Genomic DNA, 14,788 nt, shown 5'->3' with positions numbered 1-14,788 from the left:
ATTGCTTATTTTCATTCATATTCTATACATTTCTAAATCAAGCATAGCCAATTTTTCAGAAACTATGATAAAGTTAAATATGGAGTAGAAAGTCTATAGTGCAAACTAAACACTAAAGAATTTTTTTTTTTTAAGAAAGTATTTCTAAATAATGGGTGACTTATGTGTAATTGGGTTAATTTTTCTTTTTAGGACTTGAATGCTGTTGCATTCCGGTTTAAAGATAAAGAGAGGCCACGGGGCTATACCTCTAAGATTGCAGGAATATTGCATGTAAGTTTGTTATTTTACATATACATTGGTATGTAGAGTATTTTTGTGATCCTGCATATATTATCTTCAGTACTACGTGAATGATAAAAATTGAAGCTGCAGGATAAAACTTTAGACTTTGTAGCAACCAGGCAAACTTTGATGTCAAAACATGCTTAAAATCATGATTTTCATCATCCTAAAAATTATCTATAGTATTTTTCATTGCATAGGCATTCTGCTTATTGGATTTAAATATTTTTCAGTTCTACAGTGTGTCAGTTGCTAATTATGTGAAAGTTGTATAGATCATCTGCTTTTCTCCATTTCCATTGCTACCACCTAGTCTGAGCTACCGTCATGTCTTGGCCTTGACTGTATCATGGTCTCTTACCTAGGATCCCTATCTCTGTTTTCCCGCTTGTCCCCTGCTACAGTTTATTTTTCCAGTCCCAATAATCTTTTGAAAACCAAAATCAGATTGCTTCACCTCTCTGTGTCAAGTCCTTCAGTAGTTTCCCATCAGAATTGGAATAAAATCTAAAATGTCACCTTGGCCTACAAGGTGATTTGGCCCCAGCCTGTCTCTCCGACCATATTCTGTATCACTCCCCAACCCACCTTTCCCCATTCACAATCCTCTCTGGCTGTACTGGCTGCCTGCCTTCCTGCCTAATCTTCAAGCATTCAGTTTATTATTCCCTTTTGGGGTCTTGTGTATTTGCCATTTTCTCTACCTGGAACACTCTTGTCTCTTGTCTTTGCAGGGCTGGGTTCTTATCATTTGGGTAGGTGTCTCTTCCTCACAGAGACCTTCCCTGACCTCCCAGTCATGGCTCTGCCCCTTTCTTATTCATAGTCCCTATCACTATAATGATAGTATTCGTTTATTGTCTTTCTCCCTCCCAATCAGAATATAAGCTCCTTGTCTAAAATAGGTAAAGGAGATTAAGAGTGCACTTATCTTGATGAGCACTGAGAAATATACAGAATTGTTGAATCATTACATTGTCCACCTGAAACTAATAGAACACTGTATGTTAACCATACTGGAATTAAAAAACAAAACTTTAGGGGCGCCTGGGGGGCTCGGTCGGTTAAGCGTCTGACTTTGGCTCAGGTCATGATCTCGCGGTCCGTGAGTTCGAGCCCCGTGTCGGGCTCTGTGCTGACTGCTCAGAGCCTGGAGCCTGTTTCAGATTCTGTGTCTCCCTCTCTCTCTGCCCCTCCCCTGTTCATGCTCTGTCTCTCTCTGTCTCAAAAATAAATAAACGTTAAAAAAAAAAATTAAAACAAAACAAAACTTTAAAACTCTGATCACTCCCTCTCCTGACTTACATGTTAATTGTTGTTTTGTATTTTAGTTCAAACTTGAGTCTTAATCCCCAGATGAATTATTATTGTTATTATTGAACTTATTATTGTATGCAAAAAAAAAAAAAAAGAATATAAACTCCTTAGGGAACAGGGACATCATCTGTCTTACCTGGCACAGAGTAGATGTTTGTTAAATACTTGTTGAATGAATGAAACAGGCTGTCTCAGTATATTGGAAGTTGCTCTTACTAAAAAAAGCATCTTCTACATTATTTTTCTTCACAAGCCGAAAGTATAAGCCATTTCCCCCCCACAAAAACTTTCTAAATGTTTTTCTGATTTCATTCATAGAAATTTGAGAGGAAATTCTGTTTATAGAAATGTACTTTATATTAAGAATCTTATAGATGTCAGCATTTCACTGTCAAATTTTCTTCATTAACAAGTATTCAATTTTTAGCCAGAAATACTACATTTCTCCCTGGAAAAAAAATGTGATTTTGCTCTCTATAATGTAAATCTATTTGGGGATTAACTACAAAATCATCCTACAACAGGAAACTGCTTCAGGTGTGGTAAGAGAAAAATGTTTCTAGTGGAGTAAAATTTAATTAGAGGAGGATGTGAGGGGTATAAAATAGTGGATTTAATGTGTTAGAGATTTGTTTGCTTTAATAAATTAGACTCTATAGTTGCCTTGCACATTTAACTTATCTGTTTGTTTTCCTTTTCATAAGTATTATCCCCTAGAAGAAGTGCTTACAGCTGAATATTTACTGGAAGAATTTAGACCTGACTTAATAGAGATGGTTCTTGATAAGCTCAGACCAGAAAATGTCCGGTGAGTCACTGTACATATTTTACTGTTGCATACTAAGTTTTCAATAATCATTAGAACCTAAAAATTTGGAATTGTGAATAAAATGATTTTAAACTTTTTATGAAGCATGATTAGAGTAGAAAGAATAGTACAATGAAGGGGCGCTTGAGTGGCTCAGTCAGTTGGGCATCCGACTTCGGCTCAGGTCATAATCTAATGGTTCATGATTTCAAGTCTTGCTTTGAGCTCTGTGCTGACAGCTCAGAGCCTGGAGCCTGCTTTGGATTCTGTGTTTCCCTCCCTCCCTCTCTCCCTCTTCCTCCCCTGCTCACACACTATCTCTCTCTCTGTCTCTCAAAAATGAGTAAATGTTAAAAAAAAAAAAAAAAAAAAGAATAGTACACTGAAGCAATACTAAACTTGAGCGAGTCACTACGAGTCACTACATGACCAACGAGACAGAATGCAAGTCAGGGAGAGGCAGAGAGAGAAGGAGACACAGAATCTGAAGCAGGCTCCAGGCTCCAAGCTGCCAGCACAGAACCTGACACAGGGCTCAAAGCCACGAACCACGAGATCATGACCTGAGCCAAAGTCAGATGTTCAACCAACTGAGCCGCCCAGGCGCCCCAACATGAAGACCTTTAAAAAAAAAAAATGTAGTCATAATGTCGTTATCATGAATGAAATATAATAATAGATCATCTTAACCTGGTTTCATCCTAACTCAGATGCCCAAAGTATCAGCTTACATGTCTGGCTTCATAAACAAATGAGTACACCTTCCTTTTTTTTTTTTTTTTTTTTAATTTTTAATGTTTGTTTATTTTTGAGAGAGAGAGAGAGAGAGAGAGAGAGACAGAGCATGAATGGGGGAGGGGCAGAGAGAGAGGGAGACACAGAATCCGAAGCAGGCTCAAGGGTCCAGGCTGTCAGCACAGAGTCCAACACAGGGCTCGAACTCACAAACCATGAGATCATGACCTGAGCTGAAGTCAGCCGCTGAACCAACTGAGCCACCCAGGCTAGGACACCCTCTTTTTTAAGTGGAGGGAAGCATTACAATCTCAGAATCCTCTCACTGACCAGTGATTAACCAGGAGATAAAAAATTGGAGGAGCTTTTACAGTAACAAAGATACTCTTTCTAGAGGAGGTTCAGCCCTAAAGAGCTTATGAACTATCCCATGATATTTCTGCCTCAAAATTGAATTTCACCCGTGTTTTCCAAAGTCAAATAATACAAAGAATATACTTAACTGACACATATTTTGCATTTTTAATTTTTCCCTGGTGTCAAGCACATATTTCTAAAATTCTGAAGATCTGGAGATTGAGTATGTTTTTTGCAACAGTCATTTTATTAATAAAATCAACAATCTGGTAGAACTTTTTGAAGAAGAAAAATCCTTCTGACAGAACTATTCCATCAGTCTTTTCTAGTTACCATTGTTTGCACTTTTCTGATATGTGCTAACAGCAAATGATGAGAAAATTAAAAATATTACTGCTAGTTACACAGTTTGATAAATGTGATAAAATGATATAGAACTAACAGTACACACACATTCTATCAATATCAACTTCCTTATTTGGATACTGTACTATAATTAAGATATAACCACTGAAGGATCTGGGTGAAGAGTACGTGGGATCTCCCTATACTATTTTTGCATTTTTCTATGGATTTGTAATTGTTTCAAAATAAAAAATATTTACAATAACAACAAAAATATAAAATAATTAGGAATGAGTTTAAAGATAAGCAACACATCCATATATAAAACTACAAAACAGTGCCAAAAGAAATTAAAGACCTTGTTTGTAGATTAGGAGACTTGCTATTAAATTTTTTCCTGTCTGGGGCACCTGGGTGGCTCAGTTGGTTATGCTTCCGACTTTGGCTCAGGTTACGATCTCGAGGTTCACGAGTGTGAGCCCTGAGTCATGCTGTGTTCTGATAGCTTGGAACCTGGATCCTGCTTCAGATTCTGTGTCACCCTTGCTGTCTGCCTCTCTCTCTCTCTCTCTCTGAGATAAACATTTAAAAAAATAAAATAACATAGACTGCATGTAATCACAATTAAAGTCCTAATAGCCTTTTTTTTCTTTTAGAAATTGGTAAGCTGATTTCAAAATACATATGGGTATACAAAGGACCTAGATTAGCTATAATACTCTTGAACATAAAAACAAAAGTTGGAGGACTTGAACTACCAGATTTGAAGACTAACTAAAGCTACATTAGTTAAGACATTGTGCATTGGCCTAAGGATCCAAGAGAAATCATTAGAATAAAACAGAGTCCAGAAATAGAACCACACATATATGTTCAGTGGACATCTTTTTTATTATGGTAAAAAACACATAACATAAAATTTATAGTCTTAACCATTTTTAAGTGTCCAATTCAGTAGTATATTCATATTGTGGTAAAAGAGATTTCCAGAACTTTTTTACCTTGTAAAACTGAAACTGTACCCATTAAACAACTCCTCTTTTCTCCCTCCTACCATCCCCTGGTAACCCCCGTTCCACTTTCTGTTTCAATGAATTTGACTGCTAACATACCTAGAATAAGTGGAATCATACAACATATCTTTATTTCACTTAGCAAAATGACTAAGGTTCATCTATGTGGTAGTGTGAGATGGGATTTCCACTTTGCCATATTAAACCTACAAATAAAGCTATAGTCTTTGCCACATGCCTTGCTTAAGTCATAAATAAGTCTTTGGGAGGAGTTGTTCTTTCTGAATGTATGCAGGTCCTAGTGATAACTGTCTTCTTGTCTAAATGTTTGGTAGACTGACAGCTGACTAGAATCTAAACCACTGGCCTAGGCTTCTTTTAGGCTCCACTCCTTTCCCTTTCTGAAAGTCAGAGCATTTATCCATCTCCATCTTTTCTGCCTTTTCTCCTGTCCTCCAGTATTTCTAAAGGGTGTTGGGCATTGATCCTACTGGGATTTATTAGTTGCCTAAGCATCAGAGAGTATGATCTGCATTGGAGATGTGAATTCACTTGAGCCACTTTGGCTGATTCACTCACTAACCCTGGTCTGGGTTTCAGCCAGGGGATTGGTCCACCTTTACAGTTTAAAGACCCATAAATTCTAAATCAGTATTCAAATTCTAATTCAGTAGTCTTGTCATCTGCTATCCTGAGACCAGTGTATCACATTTTGCTTTAGGTCATTTTGCTTTATGAGTTCTTCCCAGGTAAAAACTGTGTTTTTCTTGGAGTGCCTGGGTGGCTCAGTCGGGTAAGCATCCAACTTCAGCTCAGGTCATAGTCTCGGGGTTCATGAGTTCCAGCCCTGTGTCAGGCTCCGTGCTAACAGCTCAGCCTGAAGCCTGCTTCGTACTCTGTGTCTCTTTGCCCCTCTCCCGGTAGCACACACGCGTGGACTCTCTCGCTCTCTCTCTCTCGCTCTCGCTCTCTCGCTCTCTCTCTCTCGCTCGCTCTCTCTCTCTCTCTCTCTCTCTGTCTAAAAAATAAATAAACATTTTTTTAAAAAACCTGTTTTTCTCGGATTCAGGCTGTCAGGGCTCAATAAAGGTTGAATTCTCTAAGCATTTAGCCTAAACTTTCTTTGATTCCTTTTTTTTTTTTTTTTTTTTTTAATTTTTTTTTTAACGTTTTTTATTTATTTTTGGGACAGAGAGAGACAGAGCATGAACGGGGGAGGGGCAGAGAGAGAGAGGGAGACACAGAATCGGAAACAGGCTCCAGGCTCCGAGCCATCAGCCCAGAGCCTGACGCGGGGCTTGAACTCACGGACCACGAGATCGTGACCTGGCTGAAGTCGGACGCTTAACCGACTGCGCCACCCAGGCGCCCCTGATTCCTTCTTTCTTAAGAAACCCTTTTAAAAAGTGTCTTTTAGCATTTTTCATGAACCTCAATTTCTTCAGCACTTTGGCCTTCCTGTCGCTATTCTTTTGGTTTTTTTTTTTTTTTTAACTTTTATTTTTATTTGTTTTTGAGAAAGATAAATATTTTTGAGAAAGATACCAAGAGCAGATGGGGGAGGGGCAGTGAGAGGAGACAGAATCCCAAACAGAGCCGGACAGAATCTGTCAGCACAGAGCTTGATGCCGGGCTTGAACTCACGAACTGTTGAAATCATAACCTGAGCTGAAATCAAGGGTCAGACACTTAACTAACTGAGCCACCAGGCGCCCCCCCCCCCCCTTTTTTTTAAGTTTTATTTTTATTTACTTCCTGACACTATTCTTTAAGTTTGACTTTGAGTTTCATCAATGGATTTTTTTTGGTACTGTCTTTCTTCTTTGGGGTGTATTTTTTGAAAATATGATTTGATATCACGATATTGTACAATTCTGGTGGAAGGATAGAGTTCATCTATTTAGAATCCTTATTTAAAAGGTAATGGAACTGAAGCCCAGAGACTTGCCTAATTTAGATCTTAACTGTGATTTTGGCAAGATCTCAAAGAAAGTGAGTCAGAGTATCAGCCAGATTCCAAGTTTCTGATGGCCAGATCTGTGCCCTCTCTACTAATTCTGTTTGAAGTCATCACAACTGCCTGTGAAGCTTCTCCTCGTTCTTGGATGTCATTCCACTTCTCTCTCAGGGATTATTTGCAAAAGTATCATGAGAATTCATACCCTGGGAACCATATTGCCTTTTAATGTCTATGGTCAGGATACTTACTGTTTCTGAATGGGCACTGTCCAGCTTCAATAGCTATTCATTTCCTCTCAACATTTCTAAATGGCTGACTTGAAGTCAGTGGTGAGCATTCATTCTAGGCCACTCTTTCCTTCTCACTGTTGTAAGTTTCAGTGTGAAAAGAAAAGTTCATTTCTCTCCTATTTCTAAGGACCATGTCAGTACCATATCAGCAACCAGCTCTCGGTGGATAGAGTTAAAGAATAGCATTGCTCCCACCACCACAGACACACACTTAAAAAACTCAAGACTAGGGGCACCTGGGTGGCTCAGTCGGTTGAGCAGCCGACTTCGGCTCAGGTCACGATCTCGCGGTCCGTGAGTTCGAGCCCCGCGTCGGGCTCTGTGCTGACAGCTCGGAGCCTGGAGCCTGTTTCGGATTCTGTGTCTCCCTCTCTCTGACCCTCCCCCGTTCATGCTCTGTCTCTCTCTGTCTCAAAAATAAATAAACGTTAAAAAAAAATTAAAAAAAAAAAAACAACTCAAGACTATTTTTTAGTATAATTAGATTTCCAGCAGATAGTCTAAGGATGCTATAGTATCTGTGCTAGTTTTTCTGAATTGTCTGCAGTTAAATATATTGCAGCTGTCCGTGGCATTCTTAGATTATTGTAACTTCTCTCTTTTTCCCATAACTCAAGTGTTCTTGTGCTTCCACACTGCATTTCTAAGTAGATGTGATGTGTATGTACTCTGTCTCTGCTATCATTCCCCTTGCCTACCTCTTATAATTTATTTTTAGATACATAGCCTTTCACTGTATATTTCAGTTTTAAATTCCTCAGTGGTACACCAATTCTTGTTTTGCAAAGGTATCTCTATCAGGCCAGTATTTGAAGTTTGCCTTGTTTGGGGAACTGTGTTTATCTATTTCATATTTGCTTCCTTGTAACACTTCAAATGTTACCCATACGTTTTACCTGGGTATGCAGCTGTCTCAGTCCCTTAGGATTGCAGCTGACCAATCTCCCTTCTTCTCCCCCCTTTTAACTTGCCTGTTGCTAAGCAGTGTCCAGCCTCTGCTGCTCTCTATGTCACATAGTCATCCTCCAAAGCATATGGCAGCTTTACCTGAACCTTTTCACTTTCTCTCTCAGAACAGAGTTTACAGTTTTCTTGTTTCAGGGGGCATGTCCACTACCAAATGAATGCTTCAGTGTTCACAAGTTATAATCAGTTACTTCATTATTCTGATGCATGGGCTGTCATTCAGGGAAACCAAAGCCATCTATGTAACAAGCTTTTCCAAAATCAAGCATCTCATGGAAGAGAAGATGGTAACACCACCTCGCTACCAGGTTATTTAACTTCCTAACACAATTTTCAGAAGTCTCCTTTAGAATCAGTCCATTCATTCTCTAGGAAGTGAGCAAGAGTGGAAGCATTTTCTAGGACTGAGTCTTAGCAGACCCTGTCATGTGTTGAATGAATGTCCTTAAGAAACATTACATACCCTTCATGTGGCCCTGTGAGTTGTTGTTGTTGTTGTTGTTCTTCTTCTTCTTCCTCCTCCTCGTCGTCGTCGTCGTCGTCCTCCTCCTCCTCCTCCTCCTCCTCCTCTTCTTCTTCTTTTAATGGTTTCTGCCTGCATTTTTTTCCTTTTTTTAAATTTATTTTTAAATTTACATCCAAATTAGGTAGCATATAGTGCTATAATGATTTCAGGAGTAGATTCCAGTGATTCATCCCCTATGTATGACACCCCAACAATTGTCCTCCTTAATGCCCCTTACCCATTTAGACCATCCCCCCACCTATAACCCCTCCAGCAACCCTGTTTGTTCTCTGTATTTAAGAGCCTCTTATGTTTTGTCCCCCTCCCTGTTTTTATATTATTTTTGCTTCCCTTCCCTTAGGTTCATCTGTTTTGTATCTTAAATTCCTCATATGAGTGAAGTCATATGGTATTTGTCTTTCTCTTACAGGCTAATTTTGCTTAGATACCTTCTAGTTTTTAATTTCTTCTAATTTCACTCAGATACCTTCCAGTTCCATCCACGTAGTTGCTAATTGTGGCCTTGTGAGTTCTGTATACACTCTACATATATCCTGCAAGAGGAATTCTCAAACTGCCAAACATGGATCATTTCTTCTGGACATGATAACAGAACTCTTTCATCCATTAAACCCTATGATTTCTCACTTGTTTCTGTGGAATATATTCTTATTTAGCATGTTTTCTAGAACTGGCAGTGGTCAATGGCAGCTTGAATACCTTCAGCTGGTAGATTAGTCAGTCATACTAACAGGTTAGTCGGATTGGTTATGATATCTACCCTAAAGCAGGTGTTAAAGACCAAGTCTAGCTAGCCAGGTAGAGTATTTCATCTAGAATAAATAAGAAGTTGACAGTAATTCAGACAGTCAGGCATTGAAGTTGGGAAGGTGTAATGAGGGACAGGAACACAAAGATTTGGAAGATGGTTGGGTATTCAGTAGAGAGGAGTTTTCATTGCAAGTACTGGGCTTTCAGCTGTGAGGCAGACATTCAGAGGCTGGAACCAGACCTCTGAGAGGATGGGTGAGAACAAGTAGGAGCATACCTAGACCTTGTTATTGAAATTGGGACGTAAAGGAGAAGTGGGACCAGTAACAGGACTGACTTAGCTCTACCTTTTTTCCCTGAACTTTTTTTTTTTCCCTTCTGACTTCTGGGCTGTTTCTATTTTCCCATCAATGAAAGCTTTTAACAAATCAGAAGATAGAGAGGTGTTTCTTGGTCTCGTTTCCTTCACCTCTAGCAATAGGAAGGGCAATGTATATGTATTAAATGCATATGATGGTAGTATGTGGTAGGGAAAAAACATAGAGCACAAACTTAGCAAATAATAATATGAGTGTGTTTTTGGTTTTTTGGATATCTGGATGAGCCAACAAGGGTTTTTTTGGGTTGTTTTTTTTTTGTTTGTGGGTTTTTGGGTTTGGTTTGGTGGGTTTTTTTTTTCGTTTTTTTTGTTGGTTTTTTTTGTTGTTTTTTGCCATTTTTGCCATTTTTGTTAACACTGGGCCTCAGCTGTTCCTGGGAAGGAATACTTTGTTTTCCTTTTTTTAAGACTATTTTCCAACTGAGTTTGTTCAGTATTTTTCCCTAGCTACTCTTCTTTTAAAATTTTAGTTGGTAGCATACCCACAAGACTCCTGCACACAGTTTTTCACATTAAAAATGATGGGGTCTAACCAAAGGATAACAGAGACTATGGCCAGAAACCTCTATACTTCATTCCTTGTTTTGACTAAACAGTATAGGACTTACTGGGTCTTAGAGGCCCACCATATTCTTGGATATTGTTTACATTTTCATGGCACTTGGGTGGTTCAGTCAGTTGAATGTCTGACTCTTGATTTTGGCTCAGGTCATGATCCCAGGGTTGTGGGATCAAGCCCTGTGTCAGGTTCCACAATGAGCTTGAAGCCTGCTTAAGATTCTCTCTCTCCCTGTGCCCCTCTCTCCCACTTAGGTGCTCTTGCTCGCTCTCTCTCTCTCTCTCTCTCTCTCTAAGATAAAAATTAAAAAAACATTTTCAGGAGTCAGGCTCTAGAAATGCTTATATACAACATGAGTTTATAAGGTTTTTTTATTTTTTTCCATTTATCTTTAGGGTTGCGATAGTTTCCAAGTCTTTTGAAGGAAAAACTGATCGCACGGAAGAGTGGTATGGAACCCAGTACAAGCAAGAAGCTGTACCAGACGAAGTCATTAAGGTAGGGTTCAGTCATCTGTGAATAAACTTGGCATTGTGAGGGGCACCCAAGAATATGAGCTCCCTAGATCAACTCATGGGCCAGTGTGGAGAGTGACGGCCCACAGCTGTCTGTGCTGTCCTGAGCAGTGTGGACAAGGAGATGGAGAGCTAGAGCTTAGGTTTTTGTGTGAAGAAATGGCACTATGGCCACCTTCTCATGTGTCTGTTAGACCATCAGGGCTGAAAGCAGACCCTCAGCCTCATGCAGTCAAAGATCATTGAAGTCCAAAGTACACAGAGAAGCAAAGGCACCAAAACAGGCAAGAAGAGATGGAAGTAGCACGAAAGACAGATACAAGGGCTCCAGAGGGCTCACTGTCGTGCTGGGTGTACAGCTGGGAATAGTCTCTGGGATTCTCACAGTCTTCACTTTAGGAGGTGCCATATTGTATGCCTCATATTATGTCATTGCTCTTTTTGTCAATGTAAGGGAATTAGAATTTGTTTAGAATTTTCAAAACAGCTGTGTTTAGGTAGTTTGTTACCCCATTCATAAGTAGTGAAGCTTTTGTTTATGAGTCTTAACCTACTTGTCTAGTACTTTTTAGTTTTCATTGTTACTGTAGCTTTGATATTGTCCTTTATTTGTGGGAAAACACCAGAAAGCCTTGCTCTGACTAGGTTCTAGTTAAACTTGAATAATGGACATTTCTTAAATGTACTTGTATAATGACAATACAGAAAAAAAGGATAGTTTAAGAAAACCATTGCTCTGACTTATTCACAATACAGAAGGAAATCACTGGAGCCCCTTAGTATATGAAAATATCCATCTAGCTAAACTGAGGAATGCTGATCTCCCATGAATTAATTGTAAAGCAAAAGAGAACCCCTATTCAGCAAGCTCTGTTCATAACAAACCTGCCCCAAATGGGAATTTTTTAAAATAAATTTATCTGGGAGACATCTGGCTGGCTCAGTTGGTAGAGCATGCAACTCTTGATCCCAGAGTTGTGAGTTCAAGCCCCACCTTGGGTGTAGAGCTTACTCAATTAAAAACAGAAGGAAAAACAACAACAACAAAACCCAAAACAACCCAAATTTATCTGGGAGTTTAGCAGCGAAATTATTTACTATGTGTTTCCCAGCCCCTACTCTTCAGCCATTCGGGAAACTTGCTACTCATAATACGGCCAACATTCCCACCATTCCAGTGCCAAAAAACATAAATGTAGAAACCAAAATAGAATAGAATTGCAGAAGCTGCAAGGCTGTGCTGGATCATCTGAAGACCAAATTACTGAACCCAGCATCACTGGCAGTGGTGGCCATTTTTTTTTTTTTTTTTAACATAATGAGAAGTCTTATAAATTAGAGTCCAGCAATCATTGACCTGTGATCTGTCCCACTTAGCTTTTGGAACTAGCCCATGGAGCACAACCAACATGTTGTATCAACCCTGTCCTACAATCCAGACTTAAGTATCCACTTTGTCCTTAACTTTGTGTGTGAATTACTGGTTCACTTAGAAGTTCACATGATCCTTGGGAGAGTGGTGGAGCAGACCTTAGGAAGCAGTACTAAAGTGAAAGAAACCCTTTTTTTTTAATTTAATATTTGCTCATTAGATTTATTGATTTATTTATTCATTTATTTTTTATTATATGAAATTTATTGTCAAATTAGTTTCCATATAACACCCAGTGCTCATTCCAAAAGATGCCCTCTTTAATACCCATCACCTCCTCTCCCCTCCCTCCCACCCCCCATCAACCCTCAGTTCTCAGTTTTTAAGAGTCTCTTATGCTTTGGCTCTCTCTCCCACTCTAACCTCTTTTTTTTTTTCTCCCCCCCCCGCCTCCCCCATGGCTTTCTGTTAAGTTTCTCAGGATCCACATAAGAGTGAAAACATATGGTATCTGTCTTTCTCTGTATGGCTTATTTCACTTAGCATAACACTCTCCAGTTCCATCCACGTTGCTACAAAGGGCCATATTTCATTCTTTCTCATTTGCACGTAGTACTCCATTGTGTATATAAACCACAATTTTTTATCCATTCATCAGTTGATGGACATTTAGGCTCTGAAAGAAACCCTTTAATCTAGTTTTCAAGCCATACATGCAAGTAACTTAGTGCAGCTGAAAGTTTAATTCTTTTATAAATGACCTATTACCTATCAATTGCAAGAATATATCCTTTTCCAGATTATTCTCCATTCTTTAGGGAGCTAGAGCAAACGTGATCTTCATATGGACCAGGTAGTCTCTGATTCTGAAGTCTCAGATTGCCCCTTAATCTCAGCTAGTCATTTTGGAAATATGTAAAGAGGAAAGATAGGTAAGTGTAAAATCTTGACTAGTAAAAGAGAGACCAACTCAAGTTTCATGAAAAGCCATCAGTGGATTTGGAAGTGGAAAAGGAAAGCTGTGTGACGTATCCCCTTAATATTTGCCTAGACATTAAGCAAAGGGACTATTTTACACTCTTCAGTGCAACTCTAATTGCTTTTGTGTGTGTGTGTGTTTTTTCATTATTCATCCAGAAATGGCAAAATGCTGACCTGAATGGAAAATTTAAACTTCCAACGAAGAATGAATTTATTCCTACGAATTTTGAGATTTTATCATTAGAAAAAGAAGCAACACCATACCCTTCTCTTATTAAGGTAACATGTTAGAACTGGTGATTTTTTTTTTTTTTAATGCTTATTTATTTTGAGAGAAGGGGTCGTAGAAAGAGAGTGTAGGAGAGGGGCAGAGAGAGGTAGAGAGAGAGAATTCCAAGCATGCTCTGCACTGTCACTGCAGAGCCCAATCCAGTGCTTAAACTCATGAACCGTGAGATCATGATCTGAGCCGAAACCAAGAATTGGATGCTTAATCGACTAAGCCACCCAAACACCCTTAGAATCAGTGATTTTTAAATTTAGGAGATGCACCTATTACACGGAAGGGATAGAGAGATGATTTCTTGCATTTGGTACTAGGTTGTTTTGGGGGGCTCACATCCTAAGAGCTCACAGAAAGTTGTAGAGAATAACTGTTAAGAAATATTAAAAGGCTAGAAATGTTAAAGCAAACAAACTACTAAAGAATTTAGAATCTAGGGGTATTGTTTTCTTTGCAGAAAAAAAAAGATAAATCTAGGCTACAACCACAAATCTACTGAAAGTTATCAGCCTCCTTTCCATAGTCACTGAAGACCCAGTAGGAAGTGGAAGTTAGAGAACTGCATTGTGAAAGTTAGAGATAAAGAAAATCTCTAAATCCTGGAGGAGAGCATATCCAAGGGTAGCTGTTGGATTTCCTGCCCTTGAAAATAATTCTCATTTTGGTAAAATGGCTCTAGGAAATTGATGAGAACAAGGAATATAGGAAGTTAATAAGCCAGTGAAAAGGGTGATTGAGAAATGGGGCGCTTTTTTTCCCCCTTTTTCAGAATGTTCTTTTTGTGTCATTATTTCACACCTTGAGCAAATTGTGTGGAAAAATGGATCAAATTATTAATACACATCCTCTTTCCTAAATTCTCTTTCTAAACTCACCACCGTAGACACACATCTTTCTTCTTATTTTCTTCAAATGACCTAACATTTAGATGAACTCAATGAGACAAGAGTGTTTAGAAACTTGAAATTTAATTTATCTCATGCAACTAGATTATTAACTAGACAACCATTTTTCTTTAAAAATGACGTTTGAATGAGTTATAGGTTGGGTTATTCAAAGAGAAAGCTTTTTTACCTCTCCTATTATTTGTTGTTTTATTTTTTCTTAAAAAATTTTTTTTAACATTTATTTTTTGAGAGACAGAAACAGAGTGTGAGTGGGGGAGGGGCAGAGAGAGACAGAGACACAGAATCTGAAGCAGGCTCCAGGCTCTGAGCCCGATGTGGAGCTTGATCTCACGAACTATGAGATCATGACCTGAGCCAAAGTTGGACACTTAACCGGCTGAGCCACCCAGGCGCTTTGTTTTAAATAGGTCTTCTCAGAGTAAACTACGGAGAACCTTTA

The 14,788-nt window shown here is 38.8% G+C and overlaps 1 protein-coding gene across 4 annotated transcripts in view; it reads left to right on the top strand.

Moving 5' to 3' along the window:
• The window catches only part of IDE (insulin degrading enzyme), a 114,147-nt gene that overhangs the window by 72,841 nt on the left and 26,518 nt on the right, over positions 1 to 14,788 (top strand). For all 4 annotated transcript variants that reach the window (XM_019445090.2, XM_019445089.2, XM_053909730.1 and 1 more), the window contains exons 10-13: positions 193 to 273; positions 2,307 to 2,410; positions 10,686 to 10,788; positions 13,315 to 13,437. In XM_019445090.2, coding sequence (XP_019300635.2) covers positions 193 to 273; positions 2,307 to 2,410; positions 10,686 to 10,788; positions 13,315 to 13,437 — 411 coding nt within the window. The remainder of the gene's footprint in view (positions 1 to 192; positions 274 to 2,306; positions 2,411 to 10,685; positions 10,789 to 13,314; positions 13,438 to 14,788) is intronic.

The sequence above is a fragment of the Panthera pardus genome, unplaced genomic scaffold, assembly GCF_024362965.1.
Source record: "Panthera pardus isolate Hobbes unplaced genomic scaffold, ASM2436296v1 HiC_scaffold_22, whole genome shotgun sequence".
In the NCBI taxonomy this organism is placed as follows: Eukaryota; Metazoa; Chordata; class Mammalia; order Carnivora; family Felidae; genus Panthera; species Panthera pardus.
This window is presented reverse-complemented; position numbering and strand designations above follow the sequence as displayed.